We start from the raw sequence: 18489 nt of genomic DNA, 5'->3' as shown, positions 1-18489 counted from the left end.
TGCCTCCCCTCTGAGCAGAGAGATCAGAGTGGGATCACATGAAAAGGGGGCTAAAAAAGAGTCTATTTTTGTCTAATAATAAAGAGTTTCTATAACGTTTAGTCGGAGTTGGAGTCATGCCTTGTTTCCAGGAAGGTCAAAGCCTCAGGTCTCCCAGGGGCACACCTGTGCTTCTTGGGGCACCCCAGGCCCAAGCCAGGCCCATGGGACACACACGATCCCCCTCCCTGGCCCCATACTGGTCCACACGTGCCTGGTGAGCAAGTGCCCTCGGCCGCCCCCTCGTCCAGCCCTGTCCCTGCCTGGTCCCCTGTACTGGAAAGGATTCCCCTGTCCCGGCCGTACTGATAAATATGGAAACTCCATCTTTATTGGCTGTATAAACATCTCTGGTCTGTACATACATTTCATACATCATAGTGCAGGGCCTGAAGGGAGGGCCGAAGGGGAGGCCCCAGCAGCACAACACCTCACCCCTTTTCTCAAAGCCCTGCCCACTCTGCCCAAACCAAGGCCTCTCCCTCCCAGAAGTCACTGAGGAGGGGACAGGGGTCAAGCAGCTAGGAGACCGGAGGGCTTGGTGCGGAGGACACGTTAAGCGCTAGAATCAAACACTGAAGCGAAACAGGCAACTGGCACAGGCAGCAAGCAGGGGCGGGGGCAAGGCAGGGCAGGGGAGCGTGGGCCCCGTGCCCTCGGGCTCTTGCTAGGGCTCTGGGGTCCCGCCCTCACCACGTGGGACAGACAGGCTCTGGAGTCTCCGCCTGCCTCCCCAGGAACGGAACGAGAGACGGGTGCCAGAGGTGAGCCAAGGAGGGCAAGGGGGAGACAGGAGCAAAGGCCCCAGTCCCCCGATTTGACAGCCCCTCTCTCACCCCATCAAACACGTCATGGACACCATCTACGTGTGTACAGCTGGGGGAAGCCAGAGACTCGGATTCTCTGGGGGACTGTGGTGCCTGAGCAGGCAGTGAGGGAGGAAGCTGGCTTGCAGGGGAAAGAACGGAGACCCTCGAGTAGTCTTCTCAGGACACCAGTCAGTGGAAGGAGACAGAGGGCCCAAGAGAGCGACCCCCCAGCCCAGCCCGGGGGGGATGACAGCGGCAAGTGCTTCACACGACGACGAGGACAGGAAACAGGAAAGAAGATGAGAAGAGGAACCCTGTGGTAAACAGAGGACGGGCTGTCCTGCTCTACCCTTGCCAAGCCTCACGCCCAACAGCAGCTGAGACGGGCGCTCACTCCTCTCCCCTCACACGGGCCAGGGTGGGAGGGGCACGCGGGAGCCCACGGCCAAAGCCAGCGGGCCCCACCCATGAAGCAACACCATCCTTTGGGCTGGTTCCTGTCCAGCCAGGAACTCTCGCCCAGGGACTAACAACAGGGGCAGCACCAGGTCGGAAACATGGGCACAGAGGAGCCTGGCAGGGGCCTGATCCGGTAGGGCAGAGGGACAACACACCCCCTGGGGCCTGCTGGGTAAGCAAATCCTCGGGGCGTCAGGAACGGGGTACCTGGCTCTGCAAAGGGCGAGGAGAGGGAGAAGGGGCAGGTCCAGGGGAGAAGGCCTAGCCACTCAAGGGGTGCAGATCCACTTTGACTTTCTCCCCACAGCTCAGCATCCCAATTGTGGGGAAGAAGCCCCCAGAAGGTACGACAGCATCCTTCTTCCCAATGATCTTGCCATTCCGAGTGAAGAAAACCTGGGGGTGGAAGAGAAAAGTGGGATAGGCAGGCTCTAGCCTCTCCTCTGAGGATGCTGGAGCTACACAGGCCTGAGCCGCGTCACTCCCAGCTCGCACCACCGTCGGCGAGAGACAGAGGGCGATGCAGGAGGTGACCACGAGAGGGCGTCCCGAGGCGGGAAACCAGCCTCCCAGCCAGTCTCCCCACTCAGCAGCCCCACGCCCACAGCAGCCAGGGCTTCCCCTCTCCACTCCCTGGGCTCTGCTTTTTGCACTAACACCAGACCTCACGGAGGCCCAAGACCCCTAGTCCAACCCCAGACCCACCCCACTCACCACCACCTTCTTGCCCTCGTGCTCCTGTTCTATCTCTTCCCCGTCATCTTCCTCTTCCTCTTCCTCCTCTTCCTCTTCCCCTTCCTGGTGCAGGTACATGACGTTCCGGACATTCCGGACAGCTCGGGCGGTCGGGGACAGGATCACTGTGTCACAGCTGTCATCACTGTCACCTGGGGGCCAGGAAACCTGAGCTCCTGTGGTACTGCCCCCACCCTCTGCCCGACCAGCCTGGTTGGCCATGGTCACCCCACTCACCCTCACTGTCCAAGATGTAGTCCCGGGGGAACATGATTCCACAGCCCATGATGTCTCCTTTGTAACAGCGTGGCCCAAAGGGGTCCCCCACACCACTGCCATGGAAGATCTTCCCGTCATCTGTCAGAGCGAGGGGAGAGGACACACACCTGAGGGAGGGACCGACACCCTACAGCCCCTAGAGCGGCCCCTGCTTAAAGCTGAAGTGTCCCTCCCTCCCTCGCTGGCCCTGAGGAAGGGAGGAGAGAGAATGAGGGCACCAGATTAAAGAGAGACACACATCTGTCCCCTCAAGGGGCTAAGGGAGAAACTCCCTTGGGAGCTGGTCAGAGAGCAGGGGCCCTCGGCAGGGGAGGGAGAGGCAGGACCAGGAACTCACAGCCCCTCCTTTCTAAAGGAAGCCCTAAAGGAAATCAAGCCGATCAAAAAAAAAAAAGAAAATGCAGAATCTGCAGGAAGGGTGCAGAGGGAGCCAACTCAGAGGCCTGGAATGTCCAGTTTGGGCCCAGATCCCCCACCCCTGTTCTGCTCCCCTGGCTTTTTGGGCTGGGAGGAAAAACACAGATGAAGACAAATCGCTAGCAGCTTGGGATGGGGAGAGCAGAGAGCGGCAGGGGAAAGTCTCTCGGGCCAGATGCTGAAGGCGAGGCCCCTAGTGTGGGGTCAGGGAAATGGATGTCCCTGTGCCCCTATACCCCACCCCACCCCAGCTTCCCCAGGGCAGCCCCTCACGCACCTGCATGATAAGCCACAGACCCTCTGCTCCAGCCAGGGTGCCTGTTCTTGGGATAATCCTACACCAAGACGAGAAAAGGAAAGCTGTGGTACCACACACAGAAAAGAGGATGGGAGAGTGGCTTACGGACCCTCGATCTTCTGAAACAAGCTACGACCCAGATGGCTGCTCCCACCCCGGCAACCTCACCCCTTCAGGCACTGGAGGTTGCAGGGGAAGGCAGGAAGGCCTTGGTGCGTGTGGTGCGCTCACGACCCTCTCTCAGCTCCGAGGTGACTTGGGGTCTGTGCCCTCACACGGCAGACACATACGGCCTGTTCTGTCTCGGGTTAGACCTCCCTCTGCAGCCCAGCCCCTTGATCTCCCCAAGAGCTCCGGGTCCCGGCCCAACAGCCCCAGAGCTGAGCAGCTCCACAGGCCAAAAGCCAGCACTGGCGCCCACCTTCCGGGCCAGCCCCAAGGCGATGTAGCATTTCTCTCCAGGGTCCACGATCTCCACTTCGAAGTAGTGGCTACGGGTGCTCAGCGGGTGCCGGGCCTGGGCCAGCCCCACGTCCACGATGCTCTTGCCCTTGCCCAAGTACTCCAGTAGCTGTGGGGGAAGAACCAGGGGTGGGGGGCAGGCTAGCACCCCACCCCTGGAAACCTGGTTCCAGGGCCATCTGGGGACCAGTTTTCCTGGGTCTCACAGAAAGCCCTGGCCGAAAGGGAAGGGATCCTGGAGGCACAAAGTGGGCCTCAGGGTTCCAGGCAGGCATGGGAGAACAGGGATGGGGGCAGGGGCATGGAGGTGGCAGCGCAAGAGGGCTGAGCCCCTGCTAAAGGCTGCGCCCACCTGCCTACCGAGCCCAAAACCCTCTCCCTGCTGTGGGGACCCGGCGAGAGCAGCACAGCGATCCAGATGGCCGAGCGCCAGGACCACACAGGGGTCTGTACACTCTGCCATCACTTCCCTCAATCACCCTGCCAGGAAAGGGCCACCCAGGGGCTCTGAACACAGAGAAGAGGAGAAGCAAAGGCTAGGCTGAGAGGAAGCCTGATGGCTTTCTCAGGGTGCCTCGGGCGGATAGGGAGGATGCAGAGGTTAGGGGCCAACTCCAGACGTCCGGGGGAGGGGAGATGAGCTCAGAAGCCAGTTCTGCCTGGGATGGGACTGATATAATTTCTCAAGGTCTTTGTTTTACTTGGCTTTGAACAGAGCTGTTTGTAGCGGGGTCGAGGGGAGCCAGGGAACCGAGGACGACCAGCTCTTCTCCTTCATTTAATGCGAGAGAGGGGAGCAGGCAGAGAGAAGCTAGAAAGGCAGGCGTTCCTGCCCCCAGCCCCTCACGGCTCTTTCAAGCTGGAGCAGGGGTGTGGAGGGGAGTTGACTGATGGGCTCTTGGGGCTCTTCGGCCCCACAGTGATCCTGCCTGGGCATGATGGGGCGGCAACCCCTGATCTGGGAGGATTTATTTATCAGTTGTCATGGTGATAGTAGGGCTGTGACTCAACCCCATCCCCTCTTTCCCCCACCCTCAGCATCACCTGGGATTCCTTAATCCCTTTTTAATTAACCAAACTGCCCCTCAAGACTTTCTTCTACCCTCCCACCCCTCCGGCCCTGAAGAAAATTCACTCCCTGAGGATCTCCTCCACTTATCCCTGGCAAGCCTTGGGACGCTGGCCTCTCACCCCACAAAGAACTCCTGCCTGAACAGGAAAGGCGTCACCCTCGCCCGCACCAGTGCCGAAGCCTCCATGTGTCTTCAGCAGAGGCAGGCGCTGCACCCTCAGCAGCCCCTTCAGGGAGGCAAGAGAGGGACTCGGCCCCCTTCTCAGCCCTGGATCCCCGAAGCCCTGTCACCTCAAGCCCATTCTCCCCTCCTCCCAAGAGAACTGGAGGCGGGGGACAGGGGGCACCAGGAGAAAGGCCAGAGGTGTACAGGAGGCCACCTAAACTTTCTTCTCTCCTTCCTGCAGCCAGGACCATACATGTTTCGGGCTACATTGGCTCTGTGATATTCATACCCCTAGCCGAAGTCTCCATTATCTCACACTGCTTTCTTCCATCAGAAGGCGTCCCCTGCAGGTGGTCTTCTGATTTACTGGGTATTATGAAGGCCCACACTGTTTAAATTCTATTTCTGGTCCTCTGTATGCTCTCAGCGTGGCCTGGGTTCCTCCTCTGCATCTCTCCCCACAGGACCCGGGGGGATGTGGCATGATGCACTTTAACTAACACAGACTCCACCCAATCCGAGCAGCCCCCAGCCCAACCTCTCCACCCTGCATTGCAGAACTGGGTGGGGGATCCCACAGCTGCCCTTGACCCACTCCATCCAACTGGCCTCGGCATAGGAAACACAGTGTTCTCCACTTCCAGAGCCAAGAGACAGCAGACCCAGATCCTGATCCTTGGGAAAAACCCGCCCAACCATTCCCTCTGCCTCAGCCCAGAGGAGGGCAGGCTGCCGGTTTGTCTGTGGATAGGGTGGGGATGGTTCCTTAAGCTAAAAGGCCAGGAGGATGAAACACACTAACGTGGGACTCTAAAGCCCACTCCCCAGCCCGCAGAGCAGCTCAGACAGGCTGCTGAATGCCTGGAAGACTAGGGCCATGCACAAGCCACTTCTTCAAGAGAGGAACCACCCACCCCTTAGGGTGTAAGCCCCTGGATTCATCTGTTCCTCTCGCATCCACTCTCCCGCCCCTGGGCAAAGTCCTCCCAAGCCCTGGGAGCCTTCTCAGAGCACTCAGAGGAGCAGGTAGGGGAGAGTCTGGCCTCCCTGATAGATCCTTGCTTGAGTGCACTCCTCCCCTCCTTAGACTAGGGCTGGTAGAAACCTAGAGAAGATGAGAGGTTTAGCTCCTAGAGTCTGAGTTGCTAGAATCTTGATGCTGGTCCCTCAATCTGTGCCTCAGGTGCCTCTTAGTTTCTACATTTTTTTGGCCATGCCACAGGGCTTGTGGGATCTGAGTTCCCGACCGGGGATCGAACCCGTGCCCCTTGCAGTGGAAGCATGGAGTCCTAACCACTGGACCACCAGGAAATTTTCAAACTACTTCTTAGTTTGAAAGAGAATCAAACAGACCTGGGTTCAAATCCTAGCTCCTATTACCTACTAGTCACTAGACTCAAGCAAGTGACTCTCACTTCTTTAAGCCTCAGATACTTCATCAGTAAAACAGGGGTACCACTACCCACATCTCCAAATATGGGTACGATGAAGTGAAGTGAGTGTCAAGGGCTTAGCCTGGAGCCTGACCCCCGGTAGGTGATAAATGCACACGTCAGCCTTTCCCTGACTCAGGAAATGGGCGTGATACTGGAATATCCCAAAGTTCCCATGCTCCCTAAACATTAACAGTCGCCCCCAAGCTACAACAGACTGGAACTGCCAGTCACAGAGAAGGAGAGGTTCTCTCACCTTAGCCCTTACCCCCAACTAGAATGCTCCCTTGGGCTCCCAGGACACTCCTCAGATGACTCCATCCCAAGGGGCCGACTGTCTTCCTCCCAGTATTTCTCCTCAAACAATACCCCCAATCAACAGGCATGCTCCTTTACATCTTTGGTGGGGGTGGGGAACTCTTTCCTTAAGGCTCCCAAGACCCCCTCCCCACCCCACCTCCCTCCACACACAACGGAAGCCTTGAGAGGCCAAACAGGTCAACTCCACAGAGCGGAGGCTGCAGGCCAGAGTGCAGAGAGCCTCCTGCACCCCGCCCCCTCCCTCATACCAGTAGCCCTTCTCAGCCTCCTCTCCTGCTGCGACCCGCCCTCCTCCTCTTGCTAGCAGAGACCCTAATCCCTCTTGACAGCAGCAAGGGAGGACTCAGTGCCCGGAGGGCCTAGAAGCAACTGAAACACGAACCAAGAACATGCTCCCCACCGGCCAGCTCAGGCCCCAACACGGTCTCCTCCTGGGTTGGGCCCGGGGAGGACCCCTGAGAGGGTGGGGCCTCATTCACCCCACTTTGTGTACTAAAGCTGTTGCCCCGTCACTAAGGAGTTGTTAGAGGAGCTATGAACAGAAATGCGAAACAGACAGAATGAGTCTAATCCCCCAGCCCTACCTACTGCCCCCCGCCCTTGACACATTACCTCACTGTGCAAGGCCTGGGGACAGGAATGAGGGGTAGCACCCCATGCCTGAGCAAATGCAACAGCAATTCTTCAGCATCCGGGAGCTCAGGGAAGGGGGCGCTCTTTAGGAGGGGAAAGTGAGGCCACAGGAAGCAGGGAACGACTTCCCTCTGGAAAGAGCCAGTCTGTCTATATATAGATCCTCAGATCAAACAAACACAACTAAATATTAACAACTCTCGAATCTAGGTAGTGGGGATACAGTGGGTGTTCACTGTGCTATTTTTTCAACTTTCCTGTACGTTTGAAACTTTTCATAATGAATTGCTGGAGGAAAAAAAAGGGTCAGGAGTTGAATTCACTCTTCTGTATGGGAAGAACCAGTGAGAAGGGAGAAGAGAGGATAATTGAGACTACAAAACTGGGAGAAAGGGCTATAGGAGTAAAAGAATTCCAAGGTAGCCAAGTAAACTCACCTAGGAGGCCCCTGGCTAAAGCCACTAGACAGGAGAAATCCCCAGGGACATGGGAATTTAAGCCCAGGAACTCTGGATTCATCTTATGAGAAGCGAGTAGGAGAGATTGGCTACAGAAGAGTGGGCCTGGGCAGAAGGCAGCAGCATATATCAGAAAGTGGAAAAAGCTGGGGTAGGGGTCAAGGAATGAATGTCTGGGCTTAGTTCTGCTGCTAATTCGCTGTTTGACATTTGATCAAGTCTCTTCACTTTTCTCTGGGACTGCTTTCTCAGCAGTACAAGAGGATATATGGGAATGTCGGGCAGTCACGACAACTGGGGCGCAGGGGGTGGGGGTGGGGTCGGAGCTACCAGCATCCTGGGTCTGGGAACCAGGGATGCTAAATGGCTTGCACATCAAGGAACTGTCTCACCTAAGATGCCCACAGTCTCTGCACTGAGAAACCTGGACAGGATGGCATCAAAGCCTCCTCCAGACCTTTATGGTTCTATGGGGTGTCCTCCTGGGAACATCACCTGGGGCAGGAGAAACAGGCTGCAACAACAGCAGAGGTCTCAGGGAAGGGCTCCCCACAGAGGGGGACATAAAAACAGGAAGGGCAGAGAGGAGAAGCAGCTGTGCTGGACATCTTTAGAAATTGGAGGCACAGGCACAGCCTAATGACCTCTCCCAGGCTCCTCCAGGCTGACACAACTCTGACTGCTGGGTCGGAAATACAGTGGATGGTCAGAGGGACAAAAAGGATGAGGCAAGAAGGTCAGGAGGCAAGAGTGGATGGGGGGCCGAGGGGCTGGCAGAAACTGGGTAAGTCACCCTCATTTGAAAGATGAGGTAGTTGGCAAGACTAGGAAAGATGAGGTAGTTGGCAAGACTAGAAGAGAAGCCTGCGTCCCTCAAGAGGCTCATGCCCACGGCTGCCCCAGAGAAGCAAGTGCGCAGGGAGCAGCGTGCCTACCCTGCCAGCTGTCCCCAGCTGGGGTGCGGGTTTGACAGAAGAGCTACACTGAACAGCTTAAGTCAAGAAAGAAAAAAATTCTTAAATGTGTGGCCTGAGGGTACTGGGGGAAGGGCAGGGAGGAAGGAAGGCTATTTATAAATGTCTACAGGATTCCGCATCAATTAGAAAAGACTGCCTGGGAGGAGCAGGGAGCAGAGTGGGGACAAGTCCAGGCAGGGAAAGGGTGCCAGGAAAAAACTCTTGAGGAGAGGTCAAGGATGAGAGCTGGAACATCGCCCTGGCTCAGTCCCAAGCTCAACTCTGCAGATGTTGTCAAAATGATGGTGGAAGGGGAAAAGAAAGGAGGGATGAAGGTCAGGGAGTGGGCATCTGAGGCCTCCTGGACCCTAGTGCCAGAAGGGGGTGCAGAGTGCCCGAAGCTGCAGGAGGCCACACTTTCTGCCATTTTCCTTGTGTTTGACTCACCTTGAACTCCAGAGTGGAGAGCCTTACTCATAATCCACCCCCCCACACCCGCCCCACACCCCCCGCTGCTTCTGTTTTGCTATCAAAGGCTGAGTTGAAAACAGCCTGGGTTGGGGTGAGAATGCCAGAGGGCGGAGGAAAAGGTTGAGCCGGGAAGGAGCCGAGGGCCGCAGAGGGACAATTCGAAGTGGAAGGTCCGAGCAGCCCACTAGAGGTCAGGGCCAGACCCCTAAGTCAGCATCCATTCACTCCCAAACCAGCATGAGGCACAGAGGGTAGATATGAAGAATTTCCCTCTCTCAAGGTCCATACACTTCCCAAGAAAGTTTAAAATCTAGGCAGGGGACTAAAGCAAGTATGGTGAGATGTATAAAAAGGCCAGCTTTGGAGGATCAAGGACTCTCACTGAATCATTATCTGCCTCTATTCTCATCCTCTGTAAAATGTAGGAAGGCAGAAGAGACTGTCATTGATGCTTACTCGAAAAAGATCTCAAAGAACCTTCCCCAGCATGAGTGGGATTTGTGACCACACCTGCTCCACAATGCAGAGAATGGAAAACTGGGCTAGCTGGGCTGGGATCAAGCCAAAAGGGTGTTCCAGGCATCCGGCCTCCAAGTCAGCCCAGCCTGCTCAAAGGCAGGCGTGCAGGGCAGCAGCGTGCATGGGGTGGGGGGTGGGGGGCCTGAAGGAACCAAAGAAGGCAAAGGAGAGCTACTGGCTACTGCTCGTTCCTAGGGTTAAGCAACTAGGCTGAGCTCTCAAACAAAGGGAAGGCAGGAAAGAGGACCACCGCTAAGGAGAACACAGATCTGGACTCAAGAATCATGTCAGGACGCCAGGCTCTCCTGACAAAATTCCCACTTTCCAAAACCCTACAAAAGACCCTGTCTTGGGACTTCCCTGGTGGTGCAGTGGTTGAGAATCCGCCTGCCAATGCAGGGGACATGGGTTCGAGCCCTGGTCCGGGAAGATCCCACATGCCACGGAGCAACTAAGCCCGTGCGCTGCAACTACTGAGCCTACACTCTAGAGCTCACGAGCCACAACTACTGAGCCCGTGTGCCGCAACTACTGAAGCCCTCGCACCTAGAGCTCGTACTCCGCAACAAGAGAGGCCACCGCAATAAGAAGCCTGTGCACCGCAATGAAGAGTAGCCCCCGCTCGCCGCAACTAGAGAAAGCCCGCACGCTACAACGAAGACCCAATACAGGCAAAAATAAATAAATAAATAAAGTAATTTTTAAAAAGACCATGTCTTCACTTCCTATTCTAAGCAATCCTGACATGCTTCTGTGGACCCCGGGATTCTGCCCAGCCCTACCCTTCCCCTTACTTACAGTTCCGCAGACTCTGACGTCGTGCAGCCGGCCCCACTCGTCCTCGTAACTGTCCACCATCATGACACTGTCGTCCTCGCGGCCCAGCTCAGCGTTCAGGTGCAACCGCACCTCCTCACCCAGGGAGTGCATGCCCACTGCTGGGAACAGCCCATCGGGGGACATGGGCATGATGGTGGAGCCCACCTGCAGCGGAGGGAGGGGGAGGAAGGGAGGGAGCTGCCGCCTGGCTTACCTTTCCACAGCTCATCTAATTCTCACAAGGGGTTTTGAGATGATGCAACCAGTCATCATCACACACGCTGACAGGTAGCACAACAGAGGTACAGAGAAGCATAAAAAGCTGCTGAGTACTCCTAGCTGAGCAAGGTACCCACGGAGCTAGAAGGCAAACACAAGTCTCTTGTCAACCCCCCCCACCCAAACACTTTAGGTATGCGTGAGTGTGGACTGGAGCAGCAAAGTGCTGAGCATAGGTGCTTAAGGAAGGAAGACCACTAGGCTGGCCGGCGGAGGCCTGAGAAGGCAATTTCTCAGGGTAGGAGACGGGGCTGGGGAGAAGAAGAAAGAGAGCCGGGGTCTCTCCTATTTGCTCTTACCCCATCCCTTCACCATCACTAGTCTCTCTCTGAAGAGAGAAGGAAAGGAGGAGTGAAATAAGGAACACGAAACACAGAAAGGACATATCCCCAAAAGCATTCAAGTCAAAAATCCCAAGAGGACCTCCAGCTTATGCAGCCAGGTCATAATCTCCCCATCTTTTTTTCTGCTCAAAACCTTCCCCCACATCACCAGTTCTGTCCCCCACAGTTTCTGCCCCTCCTCCACTGCACAAACCTGCCCCTCTGTGTCCATGACCTGGGGAATGTCCCAGCTTCCCCTGGGTGTGGGGAGCATCTTCTCCTACATGCAGGAGACCCCAGGAGAATCTGAGGCTGAACTGAAGAAGATGGGAAATAAGCCCGTGGGGCCCTGGGCAAGCCCCAGCCAGCAGACTCTTTCTTATTACTCACACAAACCCCTGGACAGCTTCAAGCCGCTTAAATCCCACTCAGGATGTCCCACTTACCCGCTTCCCATTTTTGGTGAAGAAGATCTGGGCAGTCTGCACATCAAAGGACACTGGCTCAATGCCACAGCCAATCCGGTCCCCGGAGTTGCACTTTGACCCAAACTGGCGGCCCTTGGCCCGGCCATTGTACAGCCTGTGGACAGAGCAGCACAGACACAGGACCCGAACCCGGCTTCCCAACCTCTCCCCAGTGCTCCTGCTTCCATCACTCTGCAACGGCATCTACCTATGTTCTCGGGGGAGCTCCACCCTCCCCTTTAAGTCTGCAAACCTCCAAGGGTAGCCAACAGGCCACCTTCCTGTCCCTATCAGAAAGGTCTATGAAAATACCCCAAGACCAGCGAAGGAATAGCCAAAGCCACCCTGAGGTAGTCCATTATATCCAAGATTCCCAAATCTGTAGGAAAGGGGTCGGGTTCCACAAAAGGCAACTCACTTGCCATCATCAGCATGGTAGGCTACAGAGTCAGGCAACCAGCCAGGCTGGTGATCCAAGCTGTAGTACTGAGGGACCAGTCCCACAGCAATGGTACCCCGGACCCCGCTGTCCACAATAGACACCTGGAGGGAGGAGAGCAGAGCACAGTTAGCAGGGAGGGGAGTTAGACATCAAAGGGGGCTGAGGCTCAAAGAGCAAAAGACAGGGGAATCAGAGAAAAAGTCAGGGCACTCAGAGGGAGAACTGGGGAAAGTGGGGGCCCACTTTACCACAATTACTTAGAAAACAATTTCCAAGCTATGGAAAAAGATGGGAGATGGAGTAGATGCTGGGCCTGGGTTAGGGGGTGGGAAAGGACATGGGTCAAAGTCTACCTAGGTGAAGGGCAGGAGAGCAGAAGGGACAGGGTGAAAGGACTTTAGGGTGCCCCTCAGATTAGGAACCATGCTATCCTGGGCCCTTTTCCCAGCCGACAGGATAATCCTGATGGAGAATGTAAAGGACCAGTCAAGAACCCAGTAAAAGAGCGCCTTGGAGCTTAACCATCTCACCCCCTGCTCTGCCCACCCCCTGCCTTGATCACCTCAAAATAATTGCTGTCCTTTGTCAGGGGTCGAGAAGCCACGTAGCAGCCAACTTCACCAGAGTTTCCATGGTAACTGAAGGAGGAATGAAGGGGAAGTTCCATTAGCAGCCTAGTCCAGGGGTTGGGGGGAGGGCCTCAGCATCCCCAACCCCCACCCTGTGAGGGCCAGCACAGAAGAGAATCCATCAGGCCATACTTCAGGACATCTGCACAAACACCATAACAAGATACTTGAGGTCACCCACCCCACCCGCCGCCTCCAGCCAGGGCCCAGCCCACACCAGACCAATGCAAGCCTGGCTTCTTCACTGCCAGTGGGGAAGAGAAGGCGAAGCCTCCCTCAGTTGCCTATTAGGGGTCTCACAACCCTGTCTAACCTCAGTCCCTCATGCTGCAGCTTCGGCCCTTTTCCTCTGGCTCTGTCCTCAGTGGAGCTGGAGAACGGCTGGTCTCTATCCTCAGGACCAAAGCCCTTTGCAGACTGGAAGACAGTTACTCAGTCCCCACTCCTCAGCTTTCTTGTCTCCAGGCTAGATAGCACTACTTCCTCCCCCCCTTCCAGTGACAACTTGGTGAGAGAATGAGACTCGGATGGAGTCAGGGGAAGGGTTCAAGCCAGAAAATAGAGCGAAAACAAACACAAACACACAAACCAAAGGGTTGGAAGGCAGTAAGCAGGATGCACTACAGGACTGTCCTTCACAAAACAGGAAATCCACTGCCTTTGAAATGGCCATTCTTCACCGCTCCCAACTACAGAGATGCAGGCAGGAGACCCCGGCATCGCACAGACTCACTGGAGTCCTTTCAACAAGGCAGCTGGGCAATTCCTGAGACCCCAGCGGCCTCCATCTCTGACATGACTGCTTCCAGTGCAGACCAGGACAGAGGGACCCACAGACACAGGCAGAGGGGGGTGCGGGGTGAAGAAGCATATACTGCTCCATTCGGAAAGGCCTCCAGGGTTTACAACATACCCCTCGCTGTGCAATGCAGACAGTCCTCTGCCTTTGCAAAAGCCCCTTCTCGTCTCTAAGATCTGGCACAGAAAGGAAAATGTGGAAGCACTCCCCGAAACTCACCTCAAAGTGTCTCCATCTACAAGAATGTGCTTGAACCTCTCCTGATATCGGAAAGCCCGGACCTCTCGAATCTCCCGGATCCGCCGGCGCCAATTCAGAAACCGGTAGTGCAGGTTGAGGTCATCCATCTTGTTCATGAGAACAAACCTGACAGGAGGAGAAGGAGATTGAGGAGGAGGAAGCAAGGCGCTGAGCAAAGTACCTCAGCCTGTTCCACCCAGAACGCGGAGAGGACACTGGACTTGAAGCCAGTTGCCCAGATTGACCTCAACAGTCCCCACCCTCATCCTTTCATTCAGCAAACATTTACTGAGCTCCCACTATGTGCTCCTACTGTCCTAGGTGCTAGGGATACAGCTGCGAACAAGACGGATGGGATGTCTGTTCTCATAGCACTTCCATTCTATTGGGGGAGGCATGACAGGCAATAAACAGACATGACAACGTTAGACAGTGGAGGAAAAAGCAGAGTGCTCTGATAAAGAATAATGGGGTGAACTCTATGAGATGAAAAGGTGACAGGCACGTAACAACCCCAAGAAAGAGCATCCCAGGCAGAAGGGACAGCCAGGACACAGGTCCCGAGGGGCAAGGCAGCTGCCATGGTAGGAAAATAGAAAGGCCAGGTGGCTAGTGTGTAGGGAATGGGAGGGAGGGAGAATGTACCAGAAGAGGATGGAAGGAAGGTAGGGGCCAGATCAACGCCCTACAGACCATGTTAAGGAGTGTGAATTTTATTTCAAGTGTGATGGGAAAGCTCTGGAGGGTTTTAAGCAAGAAAAGTATATGATTTTAAGGTTTATCAGATCGTAAAGCTCATTCAGGCGGTTGGTTGGAGACTAAACTGATCCCATAAGGAGCAAGAACAGAAGTGGCAAACAATTAATTAGGGGGCTGCTGCAGCTGTTCCAATGAGAGATGGCATCCCCAAAGATGGTAGCAGTGAAGATGGAGTGGAGGATGACCCAGGTATTTAAACCCCTAACAGTGCTAACATATGAATGAATGAATGAATGAATGAATGGACGAATTTTTCCCAAAGCGACAAAAAGGGGAGGTACTTTCTCTTCCCATCCCCCAAACCCTTGGACAAGGGTTCCATCCAGGCCTGACTGTGCCTTGCACACAGCAGGGGCTTAGGAAGCCTCGGCTAGGCTGAATTCAATCCCAATGCGCTTATTACACGCTTCTGCAGTAGCTACAAGCCACCGCGTGACCAAAAGGGTAGGCAGCTGTGGGGCAGCCCTAGAATTGGCCTCCTTGGCACTCGGCCAGGGGGCTCGACCCCAGGTCGATGTTGGCGCCCAACCTAGGGACATCTGCTTGCCTAGAACCCCACAGCCTTGGCGCCGCCGATACGCGGCCGCACCGGGCCCCGCCTCCACCCCGGGCACAGCCCGATCACTCAGACGAGACCCGGGGGAAAGGGGCCCTGGCCCATCAGTGTGACTACGCCCAGCCTCCCCAGGCCCTGCACTGGGCCAAGGAGGGTCCCCAGGGAGGAAGACCAGTGACCAGAGCGCAAGACCCCGCCCCTGACTCCGAAGCCTCCTCCCAGGACCCCAGCCTCCCGCCTCAGACTCCGTGGAGACCGACCCGAGGCCTCGGGGACCCCGCCCCCGATCCCCGCCTACCGGGGCCGCCGCGTCCTCCTCATCCATAGGCCTCTGAGCTCCGCTCACTAGCTCTTCGGCCGCCGCCACCACACACATCCGGGTCCCCGCCCTTCCAACGGTCCCCCGAGACCCGCCCCTTTCCACCCACCCCGGCCAATCTGCAGCGGCTGAGGACAACAGGCACCTGCAGAAGCCAATCGAAGGACGCAGGCCTGGTCGGGCGCGGCCCGGTGAACCCGGTACCTAGTGCCGGGTAAGGGGCTATTAAATACGGGTGTCGAGAGGGTGGGAGGTGGCGACGTGGCAGCGCGGACGCCACACTGGGCGCCCTGGGCGCTGACTGGCCGGTCAAGGGGCGGCTCCCTCCGGGCGGGGTGGGCGGGGAAGGTCGCTGCGCACCCACAAACACTGCGACTGTTGCCTCAGCGCTCGTTCAGTGTTAGTCGTGAGGCTAAGAGCTTTGAAGGAATGTCCTTTAATCCGTTCAACAACCTTATGAAATGAGTCTTATTAAATCCTTTTTGTAGATGCAGAGCCTGAGGCTGGCCTCCACAGTTCGTGCGCCTGCTAACATATACTTTGTATTCTCCCGAGCTCCATTTCATGTTACCTTTCCTTCATTCTAGGCAGGGCATTCCCTTCCTGGTGGAGAGAACTTCGGATGCAAAAAGCAGTGGCATGAAACGGCACGCTGTTCAGGAACAGAGGGGTTGGTGTAACTTAAGGAAAGTTAGGCTGGGGCCATAATGTGAAGGGAAGAAAGATACTGACATCTATTGAGCACCTACTAAAGGGTGATTATTGCCGTTCTGGGGAGGACTTCCCCGGTTCCTCCCATCACCGAATTTCTCTATTCCAGATAGGAAGGTTTTCCCTCCTCTGTATTCTTATACCATGTCGTTTGCACCTCATTTGTAGCACTTATTACAGTCTTACTTTTATTATTAAAGTAACTTCTGTTTGTAGATCTGTCTCTGCTGGACTGTGAGCTCCTTCAGACCCCTGAGAGCTATCCTATTCTTATCATAAATAGGTGCTGTACAAATGTTGAATGAAATGGAAGCCATCCTCTCCTATACTATAAACAGTGGCCACTTGGCATAATGGAGATAAGCTGTCAGAAACAGGTGTAGACCAGACATTAGGAAATCTGGATCAGAACCCCAGATCTGTGACTAACATTTACTTGTCATGTTTCCTTAGGCTCCTTAATCTGGGACAGTTATTCAGCCTTTCCTGAAGAGTAGATGCCAATTATCTTGTTTAATATCCCTCAGTTTCATTTTATCTGATATTTACTCATTATTAGATTGAGGTTATGCATTACCAACTTTATCCAGATCTGTGATTAATTTTGAGTTAATTTTTTTCTTTTTTTTTTGCATATGGACGTCCAGTTGTTCCAGCAGCATTTGTTAAAAAGACTATCCTTTCTCTACTGAATTCCTTTGCACCTTTGTCAAACATCTATTGAACAAGTAAAAAAGAAAAAAAGAAGTGTCTAAAGGAAAAGAATTAATTTACTGTATTTTTGTGGATCTATTTCTAGGCTCTCTACTCTGTTCCACTGATCTGTTTTTCTATCTTTATGTTTTGATTACTATAGCTTTATAATGAGCCTTGAAATCAGGTAGTATAAGTCCTTCAATTTTGTACTTTTTAAAAGTTGGTTTGAGTTATTCCAGATCCTTTGCTTTTCTATATGAGACAATCAGCTTGCCAATTTCTACAAAAAAAGCCTTCTGGGATTTTAATTGGGATTACGTTGAATCTGTTGATCAATTTTGGGAGAACTGATGTTTTAACAATATGGAGTCTTCCAATCCATGAGGATTGCACTGAAGTCTCTTATTCTAATCCAGTACCACAGGGTTCATTCTAGCCTTCCTCCCTACTTCTCTCTGACAGTGAGAAACCCAATATCCATTACTTATTTGCTCAACCCCAGTACATATTAAGCAGTTGCAAAAATTTTAACCCATGAGAAACAAATTTATCAACTAGAGTACAGTGTTTATGTAGAGTGTAGAGTATGCCATTACATTTATCTTTAGCCTTACAGTTTCCAGTCATAACACTGTTTTCCAAATTACTTAAGTCAGCACCTTTTTTTTTTTTCTCACCCCCTCAGTGTGTTTTTGTCATACATATATAATACATTTAGATTCACCTGTTACAGTCTGCATTCTATCCTGGAATACCCTCCCATCCCGATTGGTTTTTTAGGTGTTTATTAAGTGTGTGTTGGATGGACAGATATTAATTCTAAGCTCTTTGGGAGCACAATTCCTCCCTATTTATGTCCATATAATGTAGCTACATCCACATAAATAAATGCTCTATCAATCTACTGAATATATTTTTATTCATGTAATTACCAAAAAACGCAAAACTCAGACTCCCAGTTATTATTTCTTCTCCACTAATGATTCCCAACTCCCAACCATCTGGCTGACTCCAGCCCAGTCTAGAAAACTGCTCTGCTCCCTTCCCAGTTCTCCTTTCTCTGATATCATTGGGACACTGGGAATCTAGACAGAACAAATCATGCACACACATTCACACGCATGCCTCTTTCCCCTCATCTCTGTTACACAAAGATGTGCTTTCCTATCTGAGATGCCCTCCTCCCTCTTCTCCTAAACTCTTTTTTTTTTTCCTTTGGCCTTGCCATGAGGCATGTGGGATCCTAGTTCCCCGACCAGGGATTGAACCCGGGACCCTCAGCGACGATAGCACCAGGTCCTAACCACAGGACTGCCAGGGAAGTCCCCTAAACTCTACTTTAAAGCCCTATTCTCGGGACTTCCCTGGTGGCCCAGTGGTTAAGAATCTACCTGCCAATGCGGGGACACGGGTTCCATCCCTGGTCCTGGAAGATCCCACATGCTGCAGAGCAACTAAGCCCGTGTGCCACAACTACTGAGCCCATGCGCCGCAACTAGTGAAGCCCGCATGCCTAGAGCCCATGCTCCGCAACAAGAGAAGCCACCGCAGTGAGAAGCCCTTGCACCACAACGAAGAGTAGCCCCTGCGCGCCGCAACTAGAGAAAGCCCGCACTAAGCAACAAAGACCCAATGCAGCCAAAAATATAAATAAATAAATAAATATAAATTAAAAAAAATAAAGCCCTATTCTCCGGGAAACCCTCTTTGGTTTATCCTGGGGCCAGGTTTCCCTCTCTTATTGAACTCTGACCACACTCTGGCCTCTCAGTCTCTTTGGCCTTTACTTGGAGAACAAGGGGGAGAAATAGGAAAAGAGAGAGGAGGGGTTAAAGGAGTTGGAGAGCCACAAGACCCCCTAGGGCGGGTGGCCTGGGCTAGCTCAGAAGTAGAGGAGCCTCCAGAAGAGCTGCAGTGTGCCCG

General features: G+C 54.0%; 1 protein-coding gene across 1 annotated transcript; it reads right to left on the bottom strand.

The window, feature by feature from the left end:
* Positions 1-342: 342 nt before the first annotated feature.
* Positions 343-15234, bottom strand: SPRYD3 (SPRY domain containing 3). The gene is made up of 11 exons (XM_065887173.1): positions 15139-15234; positions 13505-13651; positions 12420-12495; positions 11834-11958; positions 11395-11530; positions 10326-10511; positions 3458-3607; positions 3016-3073; positions 2280-2399; positions 2022-2194; positions 343-1703 (listed from the first exon to the last, which is right to left on the bottom strand). The coding sequence occupies exons 1-11, from the start codon at positions 15159-15161 to the stop codon at positions 1569-1571; spliced, it is 1329 nt and encodes a 442-aa protein (XP_065743245.1). The 5' UTR covers positions 15162-15234; the 3' UTR covers positions 343-1568.
* Between the last annotated feature and the right edge of the window lie 3255 nt (positions 15235-18489).

Source organism: Phocoena phocoena, chromosome 11 (assembly GCF_963924675.1).
Source record: "Phocoena phocoena chromosome 11, mPhoPho1.1, whole genome shotgun sequence".
Taxonomy (NCBI): domain Eukaryota; kingdom Metazoa; phylum Chordata; class Mammalia; order Artiodactyla; family Phocoenidae; genus Phocoena; species Phocoena phocoena.
The sequence above is the reverse complement of the archived record's forward strand: the minus strand, read 5'-3'. Positions and strand labels throughout refer to the sequence as shown.